General features: G+C 38.4%; 2 protein-coding genes across 18 annotated transcripts in view; one reads left to right on the plus strand and one right to left on the minus strand.

Annotated features, from left to right (window-relative positions):
• LOC110542713 (selection and upkeep of intraepithelial T-cells protein 2-like) overlaps positions 1-10,523 on the plus strand; it is a 42,841-nt gene extending 32,318 nt beyond the window's left edge. The window contains exons 5-9 of the mRNA XM_060365219.1: positions 1,245-1,352; positions 5,634-5,756; positions 8,041-8,166; positions 9,810-9,923; positions 10,480-10,523. Of these exons, the coding sequence (XP_060221202.1) occupies positions 1,245-1,352; positions 5,634-5,756; positions 8,041-8,166; positions 9,810-9,923; positions 10,480-10,523 (515 nt within the window). The remainder of the gene's footprint in view (positions 1-1,244; positions 1,353-5,633; positions 5,757-8,040; positions 8,167-9,809; positions 9,924-10,479) is intronic.
• Positions 10,524-11,228: 705 nt separating this feature from the next.
• The window catches only part of LOC110542926 (selection and upkeep of intraepithelial T-cells protein 10-like), a 102,949-nt gene continuing 89,661 nt past the window's right edge, over positions 11,229-24,516 (minus strand). For 16 of the 17 annotated variants that reach the window (XM_060366161.1, XM_060366152.1, XM_060366154.1 and 13 more), the window contains one exon: positions 22,359-22,912. In XM_060366161.1, coding sequence (XP_060222144.1) covers positions 22,785-22,912 — 128 coding nt within the window. In that variant the 3' untranslated portion in view covers positions 22,359-22,784. Of the gene's footprint in view, positions 11,476-22,358; positions 22,913-24,516 lie in introns of those variants that run through there. The other variant, XM_060366162.1, reaches the window with a different exon arrangement.

A 24,516-nucleotide genomic window follows, 5' to 3' on the forward strand; every position in this document is an offset into this window, starting at 1 on the left:
TCTGAGGTCTTGCTGCAGCTGGAGATTTCAGGGTGGTCACATCAACAGCAGGGATGGGGTAACCAGGCTCTCTGTTCTCTAGTTTGGCCCTGGTTAGTCTTAAACTGGAGGGCTGTTGTGCCCTGCCAGCTCAGTGCTGCTCCACCACCAAGTCCTGCTGTAACTGGAGACTGGGTCGCTAGTCCCGATGCTTTCTGGGAAGTCCTGGGGGTCTCTTCACTGTGCTCTCCAAGCTTGGGAGGCCCAGCGCCTGGTGTGTCCAGGTTGTATGACATTTCTGCCTGGTTTTGGTGAGTATATAGCATATTCTCTGTCACTGTGGGATTGGGCAGGCCGTACCATCAGTGATAGCGATCCTGCGGAGCTAGTACGGCATCTAGCAGATTCACGCCCTGGGAGGATGGTGCAGCCGCTGTGCGAATCTGGGACTCTGGGACACGTAATGCTGGTTTTTGTCTGCTGCTAAAGGGCTTGGGGCTCCGCCTCAGCGGCTGTATACCCCGGGCAGTTAGGTCTGCGCTGAGAAAGACGAGTCCGCTGTGCCGCTGTGGCAAGGAGGGAGGAGGTCTATATTTTCCTGGGTTAGAGGTCCTTCCGTTCACCAACTCAGAAGTTCAGGTATTCCACTGCTCAGAAACTGTGTGTGCTCAGGTCTTTTCTGAGATGGACACTCAACCAAAGACCATGAGAGGATAAAACCTAGAACCTCTGCTCGGATGTGACCCGTGATAGCTCAGTAATCAATTGGTTTCCCATAGTAAGGGGAACAAGGACTATTTCTAACAGGAACTCAATGACTGGCTCTTTGACCTCCCCACCCCACAAGGGAGGAGCAGTACTGTTAGGCCACAGAGGAGGACTTTGCAGCCAGTCCTGAAAATACCTGGCAAAACAGAGTCATATGAAAGGGGAGGAGGTCCTTCCCTATCAGTGGACTTGGAAAGGGGAAGGAAGGAGATGAGAGAGGGAGGGTGGGATTGAGGAGGGAATGAGGGATACAGCTGGGATACAGAATTAACAAAATGTAACTAATGAGAAAAATAAAATAAAAAAATAAAAAAGAAAGGGAATAAAAATGATGTAATCATATTATAATCTGAAAATTTAAAAGAAATAATTTTAAAATTTAACTTTAAAATATTACACATATATACACAAAAATAGCTATTGCTTTCCTGATGGATTTTTTTCAGTGCAGAATAATCTATATAAATATCAAGTATTTATTATTATTATTATTATAGGTAGCTGCTTTGAGAGAAATCGTTCTTGGAAAAAGAGTGCAATGGTCCTCATCATTTCAGTGTTTGAAATCATAGGAGTCATGCTCATTTTGCATCTAAATGAAAGAGGTATGTAAGGAACAGATGGTGTCATCCTGTAAAAGTCTTTTAGCTTCCCAGTAAGACATTTAGCAAAAGAAAAATGATTGTTGCTTGAACTATAGTGTCCATAGGCCACCGGAACATGTGGTACAATCTCTATATTCCAGAGCCCTGACTTTTATAGCTTAATAGTAGATGCATCTGAGTATTCTGCTCCTTGAGAAAGAATTTCTGTCAAATTCATAGCGGTTTAGGATTTTTTGTTTTGTTTTGGATTCGTGTGTGTGTGTGTGTGTGTGTGTGTGTTTTGGGGGGGAAATCAGCAGTTATCAATACCTAATAAATTGTTCTGATTGCTTAATACTTTCTATTTTTTCTCCATGCATGCCCCTCCCCAAGTCCACTGGTAGGGGAGGTCCTCCTCTCCTTCCTTCTGATCCTAGTCTGTTAGATCACATCAGGAGTGGCTGCATTGTCTTCCTCTGTGGCCTGGTAAGGCTGCTCCCCGCTGAGGGGGAGGTGATCAAAGAGTAGGCCACAGAGTTCATGTCAGAGACAGTCCCTGTTCCCATTACTATGGCACCCACTCAGAAGCTGAAGCGGAGTCGATGAAGGGGGAGTGAGGGTGGGGTTGGGAGAGAGGGAGCTACAGGGGGGATACAAAATGAATGAAGTGTAATTAATTTTAAAAATGAGAAAAAAGAACTTCTGTTTTTTATCTTTTTAAATTTTATTTATCTGTATGGCTGTTTTGCTTTCACACGTAGTGCCTGTGGAAGCCAGCAGATGGTGTGCGATTCTCCAAATGGTTAATAGCCGCCTTGTGGGTCCTGAGAATTGAGCCCAGGTTCTCTCAAAGTGCAGGCAGTGCTCTTCACTGCTGTGCCATCTCATTAACTCACTATCTTGAACTTTTTGAGTCAAGATCAAACCTGTTAAACATTCCAGCATTAAAAAAGCATGCCACAGAGGAAGACAATACAGCCAGTCCTGATGAGACCTGATAGGTTAGGGTAAGATGAAAGAGGAGGAGGACCTCCCTTAACAGTGGACTGGGGAAGGGGCATGGGAGAAGATGAGGGTGAAAAGGTGGGATTGGGAGGGACCAAGGAGGGAGCCACAGCTGGGATACAAAGTGAATTAACTGTAATAAATAAATCACTTTTTTAAAGAGCAGGAGCTCCTGAGGAGCCCCAACTCTAGATGAGGATCTATTAGCAGTTAATGGATGCTGGAGGAGTAAGAGTCAGTTTTCTTTGAAATCCTGACCATTGATAAAATAGGCCTATGACTCAGTTTATGACCCAAAATCTCACAAATGACTAACATCATAAACTTATTGGTTTAACAAAAAATAAATAGAGGACATGATGTTGGGAGGACACGTGTTGGAGAGCTCAGGGGATGTTGCAGTTATGAATGTTGGGTGAGGGCAGGGAGTCATGGTCAAGATAACTTGTATCAAATATCTACTTCTGTAAAAAGCCAGAGATTAAAGGAAGGCTTAGAGTTGGGGTTGGGGTATGCGGAGAGGCAAAGAGAAGCTCAGAACAGTTGAGAGAGGAGAAACTGTAATCAGAACATATTGTAAGAAATTTTTTTCTTCAATTAAAAGATCAACTTTTCAAAAAATAAATTCAAAATAAAACTCAATGGCTGGCTCTTTGCCCACCCACCCCCACTCCGGGAGAAGCAGCCTTGCTAGGCTACAGAGGTGGACATTGCAGCCAGTCCTGAAGAAACCTGATAGGGCCAGATGGAAGGGGAGTAGACCTCCCCTGTCTGTGGACTTGAAAAGGGGCAGGGAGGAGATGAGGGAAGGAGGGTGGGACTGGGAAGGGACAAGGGAGGGAGCCACAGCTGGGTTACAAAGTTAATAAACTGTGACTAATATTTTAAAAAATTTAAAATAAAATAAATATATTCACAAAAGCAAAATTAGTTCAAATTAACAATTGTTAAAAAGAACTATTATCAGTAAGCAACGATATGGATATTATTAATTTTAAAACATATGTTCATAGTGATGAGATACTTTTAAATTCAAATATTTCTTTTAGAGATTGATGTAAATTCAAAGACACTCCTCTCAAAATTACTTTCTTTTCCAAAAAAAAACATTGTTTGATTTTAATGGTGCTCATAGACAACTGGAGTCATTCTTATTTTAATCATTAGGGGAGAAATCAAAATGGAAATTTAAAAAACAAGGGGAACATTTTGAAATCTGTTGTCTTTCCTTTTTATCTTTAAGGCACAAAACAAGTAAGGTGAGGTAGTCCTATATATACTATTGGTTCTCAACCTGTAGGTCATGACCATTAAAAAGCACATTTTTTTGAAGGTTTTAGGAACTGAGTCATCATTCAGTGGCAAAATTACAGTTATAAGGTTGAAACACACAAATTTACAGGTGGAGGTTACTAAGATCATTGGAAATGTAAGTGTTTTCTGATGGTCATGACCTACAGGTTGAGGACTGAGGCATTGTAATATGCCAGCGCTATTGCCCTAATCATAATACAGAATCAAAGGTTGAATGGAGCACTTTCAGAGGAGTTTTTCATTTGCATTTTTCCTGTGACATGAACACACCAATAGTCTTAAAACAAATACAAATAGACAGCAAATTGGACCATATGTTATCTGCATAAATGAATAATCCTGTCATGAAAAGATATTGTGTGATTCTCCTTATATAAGGCCCTTAAAGTAGTCCAGATGTATTGGTACTCAGACATCCAAATACCACTTCTAGAGTGTGTTTTCCATTCTTCTGGTCATATGTCAAAAAAAAAAATGGAGTTTCTAGACCATACAGTAATTCTATTTTTCTTGAAGAGATATTATACTAGGCCTTCACTATTTTGACATTCCTACAAAAAGTGCACAAGAATGCCCATTTTTTCCTCTGCTTTCCAACACTTGTCATTTTACTGTCTTTTTACTCCCCTATTCCCACCAGAGTGTACGCTTCGTGGGAAGCATTACATCAGAGGAATCCCATGCATTCCTCGTACTGATGGCTCCAATGATGACTGAAACAGTAGCTGATGCCCAGTTGGTATTGTTGAGATTCTGAGCTTGGGAGTACAAAGTATAGTACCTCAACATCGTGTGCATTTATAACTGAAGCAGACCCCCAAAGGGCACTAGAAGAAGCCCTTTCCACCCTCCCTCTGCCCTCCTTTCTCCTCCTCTGCCATTACCTTCCATGGAAAGTAAAAAAAAAAAAAAAAATTAGAATTCCTCTTTTCCAAATCACCAGGATCCTAGTTTCTATTTCTCCCAAAACACTGCTCTAACTTCCTGACTACCTTTGTCTCTAAGAGCTGCCCTGGCAGAAATTACCTTTGAGGGTAGGCCATAAGAGCTCGTCTGAGAAGAGACCTGTCCTAAATCTAAGAGAAAATAAGAAAAGCCCCAGAGAACCCAAGCCAGCAGGCCCTATTGTATCTGTTCTACAGTCCAAACATACTCCTATTGAGTTGCCCATGTTTCATGAAACAGAAGCATAAAAAATCGGTACATCACTCTGATCCTGGGGTCTTTGTGCTAAAGAATGCTTTGCCAGGAAACATTGATGAAATATGTGTTATTCTTTTCTGCTATGAATCTCTTTCTCTTATTTCAGAGCTAGCCCCAAACCCAAGAGACAAGGAAACTATTCCTCACTAGAAGTTTTCTAAAGGATGCATTGAATGAATCTGGAGGGCACAGTGGTGGGTGAATGGGGAAACACCAAACTTTCCTCTTCTCAAAGATCTAGACTGTCAATGAGTGGGTATTGAGAAGACACTCTTGGTGACAAAGGGAGTGGTAGATACGGGTATCAAGGGAGACGTGTAGCAGCTAGAAAGTGAAGACAGAGAGGAAGAGGAGGATGGAGAGAGGATGTTTCCCAGGGAATATGATGCTTGAGAATTAAAAGACCTCTTCCATTCCAGAGATGCTGATCATCTAAGAATGTTCTCTTTCACTCTCCTGTACATGGGACAGAACTCCTGAGCAGCCTCAGCACTAAATAAAACAAATAAAAACAATACATTCATGTGACTTTCAGACAGACTGGTAAGAGAAAGCCATGCTGATTGCAAAGAATGGCTACCTGCCTCCTCATAGCCTCTTTTGGGTTTGACACAAACATGTTCATCTCCAAAATCAAGTAGGCCAAGTTTCTTCTATAATGTTGTTGTATATATATGAGGCATGAAGCATCAGAAATCGGAAAAGCAAGCCTACTTTCAAGGTGTAATCTACACTTCCTCTCCTGGCTTCAACTGTTCTGATTCTTTCCTCTCTTCCAAGTCCCAGATTCAAGTCAATACTTTGAATTGGACACTTTGTGGTTGGAAGATATTAGTGTAATCCTGTGTGTGCTGATAATGTTCAACGTCAAGCTTACTTCATTTATTTACTTCAGATTTAAAGGTAAATACGATGGAAATGGTGGAAACTTAGACATTCTGGCTCATGTGACTAATGCTCTGATGTCTAGGTGACCTTTCTAGTCATTTCGTCTTAATAACTGTAAGAAAAGCCAAGTGAAGGACTGTGTTTGTATAAAGGCTGGTAAATTATAACCTCCTACCTGAGACTACTGGGACTTTCACTGGTAAGAGAGTTGGTGCTTCTGGAGTTAATGGCTGTCCCAGATCTTACTCCACAGTTATGATAATCTCTCCAGGTACAAATGGGAAAGCAGTTATTTCAGCAATGCACCCTGAAAAGCCTCTGTATATTGAGTTCTTTACAAGAAGTGAGTGATTTTTTTATTTGATTTCTTACAGTTTGGATTTTTAAGGGAACATTTAAATTTTAAAGATTTATTTAAAAATTAATAGTTTTCTTTTTAAAACCATGTAAATTCTCCTAAAGGCAAGAGCAGCAACATTTATAAACTTTTGTTCATTAAGCCTACATCTTTGAAACATCCTCAAACTCATGTCTAAAGCTAAAAGCCCCATCTTTATTGGGCAAACATACTTTTCATATGGACATGGATGATATTATAAAACTGATAACTCATTAAGAAAACAGTATATAATAGACCTTTGTGATTTGTCAATTATATATAGTCCTAATATGTTCCATTAGAAATTATGCTGAGTACTGGGGGAGGGGGACCAGGGGGAGAGGGAGGAATGATGGGCCCAGGGGGGAGACAAGGGAGGGAGCTACAATTGAAGGAATAGATTATAATAAATAATAAATAAATGAATATGAAAATTTTAAAAAAATAAGTATATCAAAACTATTGGAGAGTACAGGTTACATCTTCCATTAAGATTGGTTTTATACATTAAGTAAGGAAGTAGATTATGTCATAAGCTTTGTTGTGCCTGTGGGATTAATTATCTCTAGGAAACTGTTTCCAAATTGTGCTGTCTTTACACATGCTGAAATAAGTTAGTTGTTGTCAGACTCATGAAGTTTGAACTAACACTGACCACTGAGTTGAACCAAGCTGTGTTCTGATATCACATATGTCAACACTCTGCTGGCTTTGATGGTAGTAGAGATGCCCCTACAACTGATGCGAGGGAAGTAAGAAATGCTTCCTTAATTAGAAGAAGGAGGTAGGAGATTGTTCCTCTCACCAAAGGAATCACAACCACAAAAGAGAGAATAAAATAAGCATGGTTTCTTCTCAGTCTTTTGAAACAAGCCCTTTTAAAAATTACTGAAAGGTTTGTTGAAATACAATGGAGCAAAATAATCAGAGCAACAATTCTGGAACTTTGTACAAGTGACTGTAAATTTCAATTCTTGGTTTCTTAAACAAGGAACCATAGTTGTTGATAATTGGAAACACAGTGGAGCTAATATGTAGAGAGTCCATGAAAAGTGAGATAAAATCCCTGTCAATTATTTTGCAAATTGGAGTACCTTAATATGTTGCTTGATCTATAGATGTGTTTGGCTTGTGTCATCATGCTATTACTTACAGTACTGGCTTAACATTTCTTGTTGTACATCTTCCAGACTGTGGAGACCACTCACTGAAATAAACTATTCCTTGGTCACCATGAGAAAGTAATTCTCTGTTTTTAATATCAGATAATTTTTATACAATATCCCCAATGGTGACTCTATAAAAACAGAAAATCAGTTCTGACTCTGTCTTCTAGATGCTAGACATCAAAACTGTGCTATCTTGTCTAAAATATATTTCTAGTAACTTAAAAAATCTTATTCATCATTTTCTGGCAGGTGATATGAAGATTAACTATTCTATGTTTATATATTCTTAATGTTGTGGAAAAACACTTCTCTAGCATCTCTTAATCTTAGGAAGTGAGTCTCTGAGCAGGGTTTTAGCAGATCAAAGGTGAGAAAAGCCAACCGCTTCTATTCTTAGAACCTATGTGTCCAACTCAGTTTCCTTAGATCAGCTAATACTGTTTACACAGCTACTCTTCCCAAGATTGAATCTGATGAGGAATACTATGAGCTGAGCTGTCTCTAGTCCCCTCAGTCACTGACTTTTTTGCTAGGTAAACTTGTTAGGGTAGGGAAAAGAAAAGTTCTCTTTGCTCTGGAAGTCTTACAAATCCAACTGAGATGTCCTAGTCACAAAACAGGCTGATATTTCAGATCTATTTATGAGAATAGTAGGAGTGGGATAATGATACCCACCTTTTCAGGTGTCTGTCCCGGGGTTACTGTCTCATACTCCTGAGCTATTATTGTTAATTCTATCTCTCTGTTTTAGGGCATGTAACTAGAGGCAAAGCATGTGCCCATAAATTAAAAAAAATAATGAAAGTCTCACAATTCCTGTGTTTCATAGTCTCCTGTGCAGCAGCCCTTCTTGTCTATCTGCAATTACGGAACAAAGGTAAATATTGTTAAATGTGGAAGCATATCTTTAGCTCTCTTGTTTTCCTAGATTTATGTCACTCTGTGTTTTCTTCATTCTGACTTCATCCAGTGAAAGTCTCTGTTGTTAAGAATTGTTATTATAGCCAGATGTGGTGATGCATGCCTTTAATCCCAGCACTCAGAGAGGCAGAGGCTGGCAGATCACTATGAGTTCAAGGCCAGCCTGGTCTACAAAGTGAGTCCAGGACAACCCAGGCTACACAGAGAAACCCTGTTTCAAAAAACCAAAATCAATCACTCAACCAATCAATCAATCAATAAAGTGTCCACCCAAATAATATCAAATAGTCTTCTTATTTAGAATTAACACCTTTAATTACCAGAAGACTCCTTTTTCCACATAATATAACATGATGCAAATTTCCAGGAAATATTTATGTATATTTTGGAGGTCAATTTTGCTTACTACAATATGGCCTCAAATATTTATATGTCTCTTTATTATTATCATCATCATCATTATTATTATCATTTATTACAATTTATTCAGTTTGTATCCTAGCTGTGGCCCCCTTCCTCGTCTCCTCCCAATTCCACCCTCCTTCCCTCTTCTTCTCCTATGCCCCTCCCCTAGTTCACTGATAGGGGAGGTCCTCCTCCCCTTCTATTTGACCCTAGCCTATCATATCTTATCAGGACTGGTTGCAGTATCTTCCTCTGTGTTCTGGCAAGGCTGTATCCCCCAAGGGGAGGTGATCAGAGAGCCTATCACTGAGTTCATGCCAGAGAAAGACCCTGCTCCCCTTACTAGAGACCCCACTTGGATACTGAGTTTATGGGATACATCTGAGCAGAGGTTTGTAGGTCCTTTCCATGCATTGTCCTTGTTTGGTGTATCAGTCTCTGCAGGGCTCCCAGGGCTCAGTTTTTGCTTTGTTGTTCTCCTTGTGGAGCTCCTGTCCCCTCCAGGTCTTTCTATCTCCCCCTTCATTCATAAGATTCCCTGCACTCTGCCCAAAGTTGGACTATTGGGTCCCAGCCCCTGCTTTGATACCTCATCAGTAGAACCTTTAAGAAGCCCTCTGTGGTAGGCTCCTGTCCTCTTCCCTGTCATCTCCTGGTTCCAATGTCTATCACATTTATCCTTCTGAATAAAGATTGAGCCTCTTCCCTCATAAGTGGATATATCTCTCTTAAACACAAAATTCATTCAGTTCATTCTAAGGTTTCCCCCAAATTTTTATACTATAACAGCATGAAATCAAAGTTGACAATAGTAGATAAAAACAAGATGATATAAAATATCTATTTTACATAATTGTAAGAATTTATTGAATCAGTCCATTGTAAGTAGTAAAACAGTGTCTCTACAGGTTCAATACTTTGTCATCTTTCTCTCTTTTGTTTTCTATCTATCTCTTTATTTATTTATTTTTCTTTCTTTCCTTTTTAATACAGAGTTTCATTATTGATAGGGTTGGACTCAATCCTCCTTCTTCAGCTTCCTGTTTGCTGATTACAGACATGTATCACCATATTCAGCTCTGAAGAATTCTAAGAGTTGGTTAAATGATAGTAAATGATATTGTTTAATTTCTTAGTCTAGTATATAGCTGCATTAATTTTCTAATTTTTAAATCTTTTTAGTTTCTATTTCAGATTCCTTACTTTCATTGTACAATAGCTGGATGATGAATATGGCAATGGTAGTAGAATTTCTCATGGTAACTTTCACTGTTACAACCTTAGAAAAATCATGGTCAGCCATAAAAAGTAAGTAAATCAGAATTGTCATTCCATTAAGCCTAACACAGGCCTTTACTTGTCTTGAATGTCTTTCTTTATAATTTATGATTAGCCAAGGTTAACACAGTTTCTTGAGAGAACACAAGTTAATTCCTAGACTCTTTTTTATAGTATATATTAGCATTTTAAGGGCAAGCTATGGTTGTCTCCTGCTTGAGTTTCTAGCTCAAGTGTACAATCAAAAAGGCTTGGACTAGAAATATGTCTTAGTGGTTGAGATTACTGGCTGCACTTCTAGAGGACATAGGTTTGATTCTCAGCAAATACATGGCATCTCACAGCTGCCTGTCATGTATTTTCCAGGAAATCTGATGCCTTTTTTTTTACTTCCTTAGGTAGAATGGAGACATATATGCAGACTAAAAATACAGATGGAAAATAATAAAATAAATTTGAAAATAGTTTTAAAGTAGTAGATTTCTTTGTTTCTTTTGTTCATGGCATGCATAATCCTATGTTACTCAGATTTTTTTTTTACCCCATGTTTTAAGGAATGAACCAATTTGTCTGTTTACACTTTTAGAACCATCCAAATATACAAACGTTGCTTTTTCAAAGATATGTTGATGACATTATTTTCCACACAGATCACTTTGTCTCACTCATATTTCTTATTAATTGAAAAGTACCAAGATTTAATTCTCCTTCAACATTATTTAACTTTTTTTTTTTTTTTTTTTACTATCTGTGTGTAGAAAGTTTAGTCTTTTCCATTTTGGTTCAACCATAGGACTTAAGGCAATAGATCTTAAGTTAGAGGTGACAGTGGTATTATTATCAACATGTTGTTTCTGACATAATGTGAGCTAGTGTTTTCAGGTATATGTTATTATCTAATATTTCCTTACATCCAGATGGCAATTCATAATGTCACTTTTAATTCCATTGCTTTCCTTACTATATTATCTTTAAATGAGTATTGAATAGCTGATGAATTTCAATAAATGTTAGGAAAAAAGTAACAATGTATGAAATTCTGAGAATAAATTTGTTTTGAGATCATAATTTTACCATTTTGAATAGTTTCTCATAAGAACAAAAGTGGTCAAAGATTTTTAAATATACCAGCACCATTAAATATATGGCATCATTTAAGAAATATTTTCCTAAAATGGGAATAAGATAAAAATATCAATATATAAAAATATGAAAAAGTAAATTATTAAAATGTTAATTTAAAAATTATATCATCAATATAAATATAAATAATATAAATAAATGAGTGCTTAAATGATAAAATGTAAAAACATAGTTGGGCCTCTTAATTTACATATTATACCTCCCCAGATTCAACTAACCATAGATCAAAAATATTTTTAAAATAGTTTTTTCCTGGAATACCAACCACAAAATGTTTCACCTACAATCTCTCCTGCCTGCAAGCTGTGGTGGGGCAATGGTAGCAGAGAAATTGCAGGAGTAGCCAGCCAATGACTGGTCTAAATAGAGAGACCAACACCATTTGAGGATCCTTGCCTGTGTGGATGACCATGAACTGGATTCTGAATAGCCTGGAGTCCTAGAATAGAGCCAAACAAAAAGAAAAAAAAAAGTGATGAAATGATATGTAATGATATTCTGCTATACTTGCCTTTGACAAAATCCAACACCCTTCATGTTTAAAGTCTTAGAGAGATCAGGGATACAAGGTGCATACCTACACATAATAAAGCCAATATGCAGCAAACCAACAGCCGACATCAAGTTAAATGGAGAAAAACTCAAAAAAAATTCCACTGAAATCAGGGACAAGACAAGGCTGCCCACTCTCTATATATTTATTCTATATAGCACTTGAAATTCTAGGTAGACAAATATGACAACTAAAAAAGAGCAAGGGGATACAAATTGAAAAAGAAGAAGTCAAAATATCGCTATTCACAGATGCCATTATATCATACATAAGTGACCCCCAGAATTCAAGAGAACTATTACAGCTAATAAACACCTTCAGCAAAGTGGCTGGAATAAAAAAATAACTAAAAAGAAAATCAGTAGCCATCTGTATACCAACAACAAATGGGCTAAGAAAGAAATTAGGAAAATAACACACCCTTCACAATAGCCACAAATAATATAAAATATCTTGGCGTAACTCTAACAAAACTATTAAAAGACCTGTTTGACAAGAGCTTCACGGCTTTGAAGAAAGAAATCGAAGAAGTTTTTTAGAAGATGGAAAGATCTTCCATGCTTATGGATGGATAGGATTAACATATGAACAATGGCCATCTTACCAAAAGCCACCTACAGATTCAATGCAATTCCCGTCAAAATTCCAACACAATTCTTTACAGACCTTGCAAGAGCAATCATCAGTTTCATCTGGAAAAACAAAAGACCTACAATAGCTAAAACAACAACAAATTAATTTCTGCAGGTATCGCCATCCTTGATTTCAAGCTGTACTACAGAACAATATTAATACAAACTGCATGGACTGGCATAGAAATAGACAGGTTGACCAATGGAATAAAACTGAAGACCCAGAAATAAACCCATGTACTATAGACACTTCATTTTTTGACAAAGAAGCCAAAACCATACAATGAAAAAAACAAAGCTTCTTCAACAAATGGTGCTAGTCTACCTGGGTGGCTACATGTAGAAAAATGCAAATATATCCACATTTATCACCCTGGATCAAAGACTTCAACACAAAGCTATATACAATAAATTTATTAGAATAAAAATTGGGGAAAAGCCTGGAACTCATTGGAATAGGAGACAACTTCTTGAACAGAATAGCAACAGCTCAAGCTCTAAGATCAACAATTGATAAATGGAACCTCATGAAAATGAAAATCTTCTGTAGGGCAAAATACACTATCAGTAGAACAAAACAGTAGCCTAAAATTTGGGAAAAGATCTTCACCAACTCTACATACAACAGAAGGCTAATAAAGAACTATATTTAGAACATATATATAAAGAATATATATAAAGAACTATACAAAGAACATAATAAATAAGACACCAAAAACTCCAATTAAAAAAAAGGGGGTACAGAGCTAAACAGAGAATTCTCAACAGAGGAATTCCTAAATGGCCTATAAGCACTTGAAGAAATGTTCAGTGTCATTAGTCATCGGGGAAATGTAAACCAAAATGACTCTGAGTTTCTACCTTATACCTGTCAAAATGGCTAAGATCAAAAACTCAATTGACAGCACATGCTGGCAAGGATGTGGAGAAAGAAGAATGCTCCTCCATCGCTGATTAGAGTGTAAACTTATACAACCACTTTCGAAATTATTCCGGACTCTTTCAGAAAATTGGGAAAAATTCTACCTCGATATCCAGTTATACCACTCTTGCGCATACACCCAAAAGATGTTCCACCATACCAAAAGGACATTTGCTCAACTATATTTACAGAAGCTTTATGCATAATATCCAGAAAGTGGAAACAACCTAGATACCCCCCAACTGAAGAATGGGTAAAGAAGATGTGCTACATTTACACAGTGGAATACTACTCAGCTATTAAAAACAGGAAACCATGCAATTTGCTGGCGTATGGATGGAGCTTGAAAATATCACCCTGTCTGAGGTAACCCAGACACAGAAGGACACATATGGTATGTACTCACTTATAAGTGAATATCCATATAATATCCATATTAGCCATATAGTACAGGATAAACATGCTACTAGTCACAGTTCCTAAGAAGCTAAGTAACAAGGAGGGCTAAAAGGAAGATGCTTGAATCCCACTAAGAAGAGGAAATAAAATGGGCATTGGAAGTGGAGGGAGGAAAGAAGTAGGTGGAAGAGGGGATGGTAAAGGGAAATGGGGTATCAGAAGGGAATCAGGTGTGAGGTGGGAGAGAGAATGAAAATTGTTGAGAGGGCTTCTCTGAGACAAGCTGCAGACCTGCAATAGAGTATGCTCCTGGGAAGAAATGTGAGTGACTGTAGCTGAGACTCCTAGCAGCAGGCCGCATGGAGACTAAAGGGACACCTTCTGGCTAGGCAAGACTGCTAGTGTAAGAAGGGGAACATCAACCCACCCACAAAACCGTAGACCCAAAACTTAGCCTGCCTACAAGATGTGCAGTGATGTCTACCACAGAGGACCTCTGAAAGACTCTACTGAGCAAGGTGCCAAGGCAAAGGCTGAGACTCATGGCCAAACTTTGGGCAGAATGCATGGAATTTTATGAAAGAAGGGGGAGAGAGAAAGACATGAAGGGGATAGGGTCTCCACAAGGAGACCAACAGAGCCAAAAAAAAAGGGGGGGCCAGGGGTCCTTCAGAGATACTCAAACGAAGGACCAAGGACCATGCATGGAGATTGCATAGACCCGCTGCTCAGATGTAGCCCAGAGGCAGCTCAGTTTCCAAGTGTGTACCCTAGTAAAGGGAGCAGGGGCTGTCTCTGGCATGAACTCAGTGGCAGGCTCTCTGATCACACCCTCCCCCGGGAGGTGCAGCCTAGCCAGGCCACAGAGGAAGACATTGCAAACAGTCCTGATGAGACCTGATAGGCTAGGGTCAAATAGAAGGGGAAGAGGACCTACTCTATCAGTGGACTTGGGGAGGGGCATGGGAGAAGAAGTAGGAGAGAGGGTGAGATTAGGAGGAGACAAAGGAGGGGGGTACAAATTGAACAAATTGTAAGGAATGATAATAATAATAAAAGATTATGCAAAAAAGAAGTGCAGTGATAAAGAAGGAGCAGGGATAGAGGGATTGTCCAGCCAATGACTGGCCTAACCTGAGACCTACCTCATGGTAGAAAACCAACCCCTGACACTATTAATACTCTGCTATGCTTGCAGACAGGAGACTAGCATAATTGCCCCGTGAGAGGCTCCAGCTAGCAACAGATCAAAACAGATGTTGAGACTCACAGCCAAACATGGGTAGAGCTCAAGGATTCTTGTGGAAGTGAGTGGAAGGACCAAAGGACCCATGGGGAACAAGAAATCCACAAGAAGATCAACAGAGCCAACTAACCCAGGCCCACGGGGGGTTACAAAGACTCAAGAACTAACCAAAGAACATGCATGGTCTAGGCTTAGACTCCCTACACATATGGAACTGATGGGCAGCTTGATCTTCATGTGCTCTAGCAAGTGGAGTGGGGGCTGTTTCAGACATGGACTCTGTTGCTGCTTTTGAATCATTTCCCCATAGAGGACTTGCCTTGCCTGGCCTCACTGGAAGGCAATGCACCCAGTCCTGATGAGATTCGATGTGCTAGGGTAGGGTGATACAGGGTTGGGGGCTCCTCTTTTCTGAAAAGAAGGTGAGTGGGAATAGGAGGAGGAGGGTGGGAGGACAGGCCCAGGAAGAGGAGAGGGATGGAGGTGCAGTCAAGATGTAAAGTGAATAAACAAACAAACAAATAAATAAATAAACTTTTTAAACATGAGAGAAAAGAAGTAGAGGAACTAAGAGATAGGAACCAGAGGAGTCAAGGTCACCACAAGATCATGGGCCATAGAATCAGCTAAGCAGGACTCACAGGGGCTCACTGAGTCTGAAGTAGAAGTCATGAAGCCTACGTGACTCTGTGCTAGCTCCTCTGCTCATATACATATACATATATATACATACACACATATATATACATATATATGTATATATACATACACACATATATATACATATATATATATAACATATATGTTGTTTAGCTTGGTATTCTTATGTGACTCCTAAGAGTGGGAGTGATGAGTGGTAAGCAGTTTCTGACTCTTTTGCCTGCTCTTGGAACCCTTTTCTTCCTGTTGGATTGCCTCATCCAGCCTCAATATGAGGCTTTGTGCCTAATCTTTTTGTAACTTGTTATGATTGCATATTAGGTGGATATCTCTGGGAGGCCTGCTCATTTCTCAAGGGATTTAGAGGGTCACTTGAGAATTCAGAGGCTCCTTTCCATATATCGTATGCAACTCTTCCTTACTTGCATGGCCAAGAGAGGAGGAGATACTCAAACTGTGTGGCTAAGGGAAAGGCCTCAATTCCTGCCAGGTAAAGACTTTTCTAGGGGAGCCCCATTGCCAAAAGGGCAGAGCAGCCACATTCTTGTGAGTAACCCTTCACTTACGCTCTATAGGATGCCCAAAATATTGTACTATTGTACCTATTATTGCTTCTGATAAAAGAACTTAAATCATAATGATTTTTCCTGTATTCTCACCTCTATTTACACTAAAGAGAAAAAGGAACTTACTAAACAAAAACAAGAGATGTAACCTTTACAAAATTTAGACACATCCTCCAGATTCTTCAATGACTTTCTTCTAAGAAAATAGAATGAGAAGAGTCTACAGCTTAAGACAGATGTAAAAACATGTCTACTGTTTTTTTTTTTTTTTGTATAGATTTTAAGTACCCTCCAAAGGTCCACGTGGTAAAAACTTGGTCTCCAGTACGGCAAAACTGAAGGATAGTGATAGCTTTGAGAAGTGAAGACTAGTGGGTAATCATTGTAGGCATGCCCTCAGGGGGATAATGAGACCATGGCCCCATTTCATTTCTTTATTTTGTTTCTTAACCATTGTGTGAGTAGTTTTTCTCTGCCATTTACTTATTACATACTGTACTGCTTCCTGACCAGAGGCCTGGAAACAATGGAACGACCTGCACATTTACAGAGAAAACTAACTTATGGGGGTGAAGGAGAAAGACACGTCCTCAAAGTGGATGTTGCTTACAAAGTCTGAAGAAAAAAACAATGTCACCTGCCTGCCATTGCTTCTTCCTCATCAATGGTGTCTATCCCTGCTGCTGCTGCTGCTGCTGCTGCTGCTGCTGCTGCTGCTGCTGCTGCTGCTGCTGTCCTCTGATGATATACTCAAACATGTTTGGCCTCCTAATGTGGACTGAGTATCAGCAAACGTCCGTGAAATATACAAAACTTCTGTACTGGATTAGGACTAAAAAGGCATCCAGGTTCTTGGATCAAGAAATTAGTGGATTCTCTGCCTTTCTAGATCCTATTGCATAAACCAATTTAATAAACTGCATTTTATAAGATACATATGACCTTTGTGTTTTCATTGTGGCTCATAGGGTTCATAATAGTCTGTAATGCTTGGGGTCCATTGAAACCATTGGCCAACAACTAAAAAAAAAGATTTATTCATTCCCAGCGCTGGGGTTTTTATTCACTATTGTGAAGTGTCTAATTCAGAAATTTCACCTTCCATAATAATGTGCCCAACTTAAACTCTTTACAATATAAACACGTGTATATATTTCAGAAAGTTTCAACAGTATTAGTTTTCCGTATCTCTTTGTCAAAAGCCCTTTAGTATCAGCTATGTCTCCCACGTATCCTTCTCTGCTCTGCTTTTCCAGCACCCACCCATGTAAGTCTTCTTACTCCACTATTATTTGCCTTTATATGACCTCTCTAGCTTCCTCACTTTGAAAGATCTCCATTCTCCGCAGTCCTTTACATGTTTTCAAACACTGTAACAGAAACATACATATCTGTGACATCAAAGCTCACATCCACATAGGAGAGGAAACATGAACGGCTTAACTTTTTGTGTTCGGGTTACCTCACTCAGGGTATTGCTTACGATTCCACGCACTTACCTGCAATCTTCATGATTTTACTTTTACCTTTCTAATTTTATTAGTTCTTTGATAATTTTTATACTTTATTTTGATCATATTGTTTCTTTCCCCCTACTTCATCCAGACATATCCTCCTTTTCTGCCCACACAACTTGGTTTTCTTTTGGTTATTATTATTGTTATTTTACCTGTCCAGTCCAGTCGGTAGCGATCCAGTCCGGGGATCTTCCAGTGAAACCTGGTAACCTATCAGAGACTGTTCCCTTAAACAAAACCTATCCTCCCTCTCCCAGAAGCTATCAGTTGCACAACTACTTAGACAGGGGTGGAATTTTGTGCTCTTGTTCCTCTCTTTATGCTAGTATTTTTCTGAATTGTTTCTACACATCTCATACATGCTATCTAAGCTGTTACGAATTCTTATGTGCAAGTATCCTACTCTGTCTGTAGAGCATGGCTTTCTTGTACTGATCCACCATCCCTGGCATGTACAATCTTTTTGCTCCTTTACTCACAATGACCCTTCAGCCTTGGGCACAGGGGTGTGATACAGATATCCCATTTATGGATGATTATTCATCAGTCACTTATTCTCCACACTTTGACAAGTTATCGGTCTCTGTAATAATCACCACCTGATGTAAAACAGAGGCTTCTCAAGATCTCTTTTTAGTTTTTGACCATGATTATCCAAGATAATCCAAAATCAGCATATTCCTGTTGCCTGGGTTGCCCACTGCAGAGGAAAAAGTTAAGTCTCTGTTGGTGAAGATGTCATGTACTACAGGACCAGGGCCCAGAGACCTTATCTGGAACTGACCTGAAAGTCTCCTCCCTGACAACTAGCTTTTATGGTATCAGGAGGTTCCATGCAACCTTCCAAAAGAAGGAGTCAATTAACAGTCCTACAGAGCTGTGACACCTATGAACCATATCAATGACCATCATAGCATGATAATCCTAATAGTGTAATAGGGTTCTCATACCTTGGTACTAGCCAGCAGATCTCTAATTGGACTTAAGACCCACGCAACAATAGGGTAGACCATTTCTGGTACTAGGATCTTAGCTAACTGTTTGGTGCTGAGGACATTGTGATTATTGGAGGAAAATCTATACCCACTAACTTACTAAAGCAGCACAATCCCTATCATCTATAAACATTTGTTCTTATACACTTACATAAGTGTAGTCTTAAACCCTCATCAAGGAAACTTCTATTTGCAACAAACTGAGACAATTACAGAAAACTAAAAGCAATCTAAATGGAGAGTTATGGAGCCCAGTCTCAATGGAGATACCTATAAAACAGTCCCACACCTAAGGCTAGAGCAACATTTTGGAAAAGGGATCAGAATGACTGTAAAGACTGGAAGATCATGGCATTTGCTGTGAGATTGTGTCTCTGGTAATATCAAAAGCTATACCCATTGAGGTTCACCACCATAATTATCAATATGTAAGCTAAACAAAGGTGACAACAATTACCACACTGAATTGAGTAGAGAGAAATCCATAAGTCTTTAATAATGCACACGAAAGGATAAGCAACTGAAGAAAGCATGGAATGGGAAAGGTGGTGCTCCCCAGGTCAGTACATAACAATGGATGGTCCAGTGGCAAATGGTCAGCCCTAAGTCCTGGGAAACATATATACAAATGTCATTACCCAGATTATGTTTAGGAATATATATGCAAATAATATATACCTGTAAATAATAGTGAAAAAGGGTCATGAATTTTAAAATGAGTTGGAAAGGATAAGAAGTTTTTGAGGGAGAAAGGGGATAGACTAAATTAATGAAATGATAATCATAAAAATAGAAAAAAGGGGAAAGAAGTTTCTCTGAGGAAGTAGGATTATACATGTAATCATGAGTCATTAGGAGTTGGTTTAATAATATGTCCCATTATCAGAGTAGTAACAGATCTTCCTAGGGTCTATGTCCTGTTTAACTGCAGATTATTGGTCCCAATATCAACACCTGACATTAATGTGACTATTGTCCCTGTGAATATGTATTTCCTGGCAGGTCACTATTGGAGTTCACAGCAATCACGTCTGGACAAGATTAACTATTACTTTCTGATTAGATCTGTAAGCAGATATTAGCCATATAATACAAGATAACCATACTACAATCCACAGACTTAAAAAAGCTAAGTAACAAGGAGCATCCTAGAGAGGATGATTAATTGTCATTCAGAAGGACAAATAGAACTCTCTGAGTGAGGGGAGCAGGTACTTCCTCTATCATGAACTCAGTTGACTGCTCTTTGATCACTTGCCCCTGATGATGCAGCCTTGCCAGGCCATGGAGGAAGAAGATCCAGGAAGTGTTGATGAGACTTAACAAGCTATGGGCAGATGGCAATAGTGGAGAATTCCCCCCTTTCAGTGGACTAGGGGAAGGGGATGAGAGGAAGAGAGAACGAGGGTGGGACTGGGGAGTTTAGGGAAGGTACTTCAATCGAGATATATAATGAATAAATTGTGAAGAAAAAATTAAAATTTAAAAAAAGAAGGGTCATTCACAGGATATTTTGGAAAAAAAAATATCCAATACCTCTGTTCACATCCTGCTAATTTACATGAGGCTAAACTTAAAAGAAATTGACTCATTTCTTTGGCATAAGAAATTTCAAGAGGGCATAATTTTAGAAAACTTTCTCTTCCTCTCCCAGCAGCTAACAATTTCCAATAACTCTAAAGCTAGGGATAAAATTTCATGTCTAACTCCCATTCCTTCCTGGGGTTTAATCTGGTTTAGGCTTGCATGGGTCTTTTGCATGCTGTTATAACTACACCGAGTTAATGTGTGTAGCTTCCCTGCTGTATCAGAATATCCTATTTCCTTGTAGTTATTCTCCACTTCTGACTCATACATGCTTCTTCGATGATCCTTGAGCCCTGAGGTAGAGATATAGTATACATATTCCTTCACTTCACGGCTGAGCATTCTAGAGTTGTTTACTGCTTGACCTTGGTCAGGTGTGAGTCTCTGTGTTAATCATTGTCTACTGCAAAGATAAACTTCTCAAGTGAGTATTCAGAGACACAGTGATCTATGAGTATAATGACAAGTCACTAGTAATTGGTTAAAAGCATCAAGGTTACTGTGGACTCATAGAATGAGGTTGGTAATGGTCTTTCTGTTTCTATTTTGTGGAGTAGTTTGAAGAGTATTGGAGTTAGCTCTTCTTTGAAGGACAGTAGAATTCTACACTGAAACCATCTGGCGCTGAGCTTTCTTTGAAAGGGAGACTTTTGATGACTGCTTCTATTTCCTTGGAGGATAAAGGACTATTTAATTTATTTATCTGATCTTCACTTAACTTTGGTAAATGGAATCTATCAAGAAAATTGTCCATTTCATTTAGATTTTCAAATTTTATGGCACATAGGCTTTTGTAGTAAGACCTAATGATTGTTTGGATTTTCTCAGTGTCTGTTGTTATGTCCCTCTTTTAGTTTCTGATTTTGCTGATTTGGATAGTTTCTCTCTGCCTTTTAGTTAGTTTGGCTAAGGGTTTGTCTATCTTGTTGATTTTCTCAAAGAACGAGCTCTTGGTTTCATTGATTCTTTGAATTGTTTTGTTTCTAATTTATTGATTTCAGCCCTGAGTTTGATTATTGGTATTACCTTGATTAGGATAATGGTAGTAGGTTTTTCTTCCTGTAGCCTATATCCTGTTTAGCTGTAAATTCTTTGCCTGATAATAGAGCCAGGTAAGTAACTCATCTTGTGGTCTGCAACTTAAATCCAATGAAAAAGTGGTTGTTTAGTCCGTTGATGTCTGTGCCACTACTACAGGCTTGCAGGGATCATATCTGGGTATAACTGATTACTTTTCTTCTCTGATAGCATACATAGCACCTTCCAGAACTATAAAAGCTAGCTTATATGGTTGAAGCTTTTAGAACTGAGCTGGAGAGATGGCTTAGTCATTAAAGACTAATACTCACATTCAGTGATTTCTTTTTGTTTCATCTACATTAAAACTGTTTATATAATTGTTTAAGCACATTTCCTAAATAAATACAAACACCTGTTTTTTATTTCATTTTGTTTTAACATCATCTTAAGAAACATAGATTGAAGTCGATTTATATTTTTGATTAATATATGTTAAGGATTTTTTCATTTTTTAAATTATGTGTGTGTTGTCTGTGTCTTTGTGGGGGTATGTACATGTGAGTGCATATGCAAAAAAAAAGCTTGAAAAGAGTTTTGAATCCTTGAAAACTGGAGTTTTAGGTGGTTATGAGCCACCTATCAAGAGTATTGGGAGACAAACTCTAGTCCTCTGGAAAAGCAGCAAATAGTCTTAATCACTGAGTCATTTCTCCAGCCCCTTTTCACTGATTTATTTTATATATTTTAGGAAATATTTAGATTTGTGATTCATTTTATCTTTGCTAATTACCTTTTAATAAATGTAGATATTCTCATAACTGGTAGTTATTATTTATGATACTATTATATACACTTTGAAACTGTTTTATGAAAATTTCAAAGATGAAACATAAGTACAATATTTTTAGAAAGTTTCAAAAGCTAGTAAAATATTTTATTTTATTGATAAATATTGGCTTTATACAAAGTGAATTATTTTGTTTTAAGATAGTTTCCCCTAAAGTTTTGTATTGTTGATTTATTGTTATTGCCTTCTTCAAAAAAAATCCTGTGTTCACGTTTAAAGAAAACTTGTCAACAAATCATTTTTAACAAATCAATATTGATTAAAACCTTGCTGAATTTAAGATGTGGAGGAGAGTATGCATCACAGGCCACGTGGACACTGACTGGCATCAAAATCTACATTTTTTGCCCTGCAACTATATATACACAAACAACAAGAACAGTCACAGCAGGTTGTATTTATATATTTTTGCATATATACACACACACACACACACAAACACACACTTGTGTGTGTGTTTAGCAATAATAATAAAAACAAGACTATCGATTTGAGGAAGAGGACATAAGAAGGGCTGAAAGGAGGGTGTGTGAATAAAGCTGGAGAGAGGAAAAATTCTATTTTGTTAAAAATGTATTTTCAAAGATCTACATTTTTAGACAGAACACAATTTTATCAGAAGACCCCCTTGATTGTATGTCCTATAGACATAAATTTTATATTTCAAATCAGTATATTTTTCTGTCTTTCTCTACTGACTCATTTCCCAGTTGAGACTGCAATCCAGTTTTAAGGGCTGAAGAGGGTTGAAGTCATCTTCTCTACAAGTTTCTTGGTGCTGAATGTTCTCTTCTTCAAACAGTTCTAGGAACTCTGTGAGGATCCCACTACCATTTCCTTAGAACTCAACAGACCCAGAGAGATACTTTGCTCTGAGGGAACTGCAGGAGGGTCTTTACTCGTGGAAGGCGATGGGGGCATCTGATGGTAACCTGAAAGAAAGCGTTTTATTATCTGACACAGAAATACATAACACTCACACACACACATACATACACACACACACACACACACACACACACACAAAACATCATACAGCAACTTATTTTTCAGTTTCCATATGAATGTTAAAAGCAAAGCCCTTTTCTACAGTGAGGTACTCAAAAACCACACTGTTGGGAAATCATTAGACTTAAGGCAGAATCTGACATAGCTTAGAGTGTTTAAATCTTGGCAGATGAGAGTATTTTGTCTCAACTGCTGGGTGTACATACACCAGACTCTCTTCATAAGAACATGGGATTCCAAATAAAGCTGCTACAAACATGGTTGAGCAAATGTCCTTATTGTGTACTTGAGCCTCTTTTGGATATATGCCCAGTAGTGGTATGGCTGGATCTTGAGGAAGCGCTATTCCTAGTTGTCTGAGAAAGCGCCAGATTGATTTCCAGAGTGGTTGTACAAGTTTACATTCCCACCAGCAGTGGAGAAGGGTTCCCCTTTCTCCACAACCTCTCCAGCATGTGTTGTCACTTGAGTTTTTGATCTTGGCCATTCTCATGGGTGTAAGGTGAAATCTCAGGGTTGTTTTGATTTGCATTTCCCTAATGGCTAGTGAGGTTGAGCATTTCTTTAAGTGCTTCTCTGCCATTCGGTATTCCTCTACAGAGAATTCTCTGTTTAGCTCTGTTCCCCATTTTTTAAGTGGATTACTTGGTTTGCTGCTTTTCAGCTTCTTTAGTTCTTTATATATACCGGATATGAGTCCTCTGTCAGATAAAGGGTTGGTGAAGATTCTTTCCCAATCTGTAGGTGGTCACTTTGTTTTGATGACGGTGTCCTTTGCTTTACAGAAGCTTTTAAGTTTCATGAGGTCCCATTTATTGACTGTTGCTCTTAGAGCCTGTGCTGTTGGTGTTCTGTTCAGGAAGTTTCCCCTGTACCAATGAGTTCTAGGGTATTTCCCACTTTTTTTTCAAGCCGATTTAATGTGTCTGATTTTATGTTGAGGTCTTTGATCCACTTGGACTTCAGTTTTGTGCAGGGTGACAAGTATGGATCTATTTTCATTTTTCTGCATGTAGACATCCAGTTAGACCAGCACCATTTGTTGAAGATGCTATCTTTTTTCCATTGTATGGTTTTGGCGTCTTTGTCAAAGATCAGGTGTCCATAAGTGTGTGGGTTTATTTTTGGGTCCTCTGTTCGGTTCCATTGATCCACCATTCTGTTTCTATGCCAGTACCATGTAGTTTTTAAAACTGTTGCTCTATAGTACAACTTAAGATCAGGGATGGAGATACCTCCGGAAGATCTTTTATTGTAGAGGATTGTTTTAGCAATTCTGGGTTTCTTGTTATTCCATATGAAGTTGAGAATTTTTCTTTCCAGGTCTGTAAAGAATTGTGTTGGTATTTTGATGGGAATTGCATTGAATCTGTAGATTACTTTTGGTAAGATGGTCATTTTTTTTTAACTATATTAATCCTGCCAAGCCATGAGCATGGGAGATCTTTCCATCTTCTGATATCTTCTTCTAATTCTTTCTTCAGAAACTGGAAATTTTTTTCATACAAGTCTTTGACTTTCTTGGTTA

The sequence above is a fragment of the Meriones unguiculatus genome, chromosome 12 (genome assembly GCF_030254825.1).
Source record: "Meriones unguiculatus strain TT.TT164.6M chromosome 12, Bangor_MerUng_6.1, whole genome shotgun sequence".
In the NCBI taxonomy this organism is placed as follows: Eukaryota; Metazoa; Chordata; class Mammalia; order Rodentia; family Muridae; genus Meriones; species Meriones unguiculatus.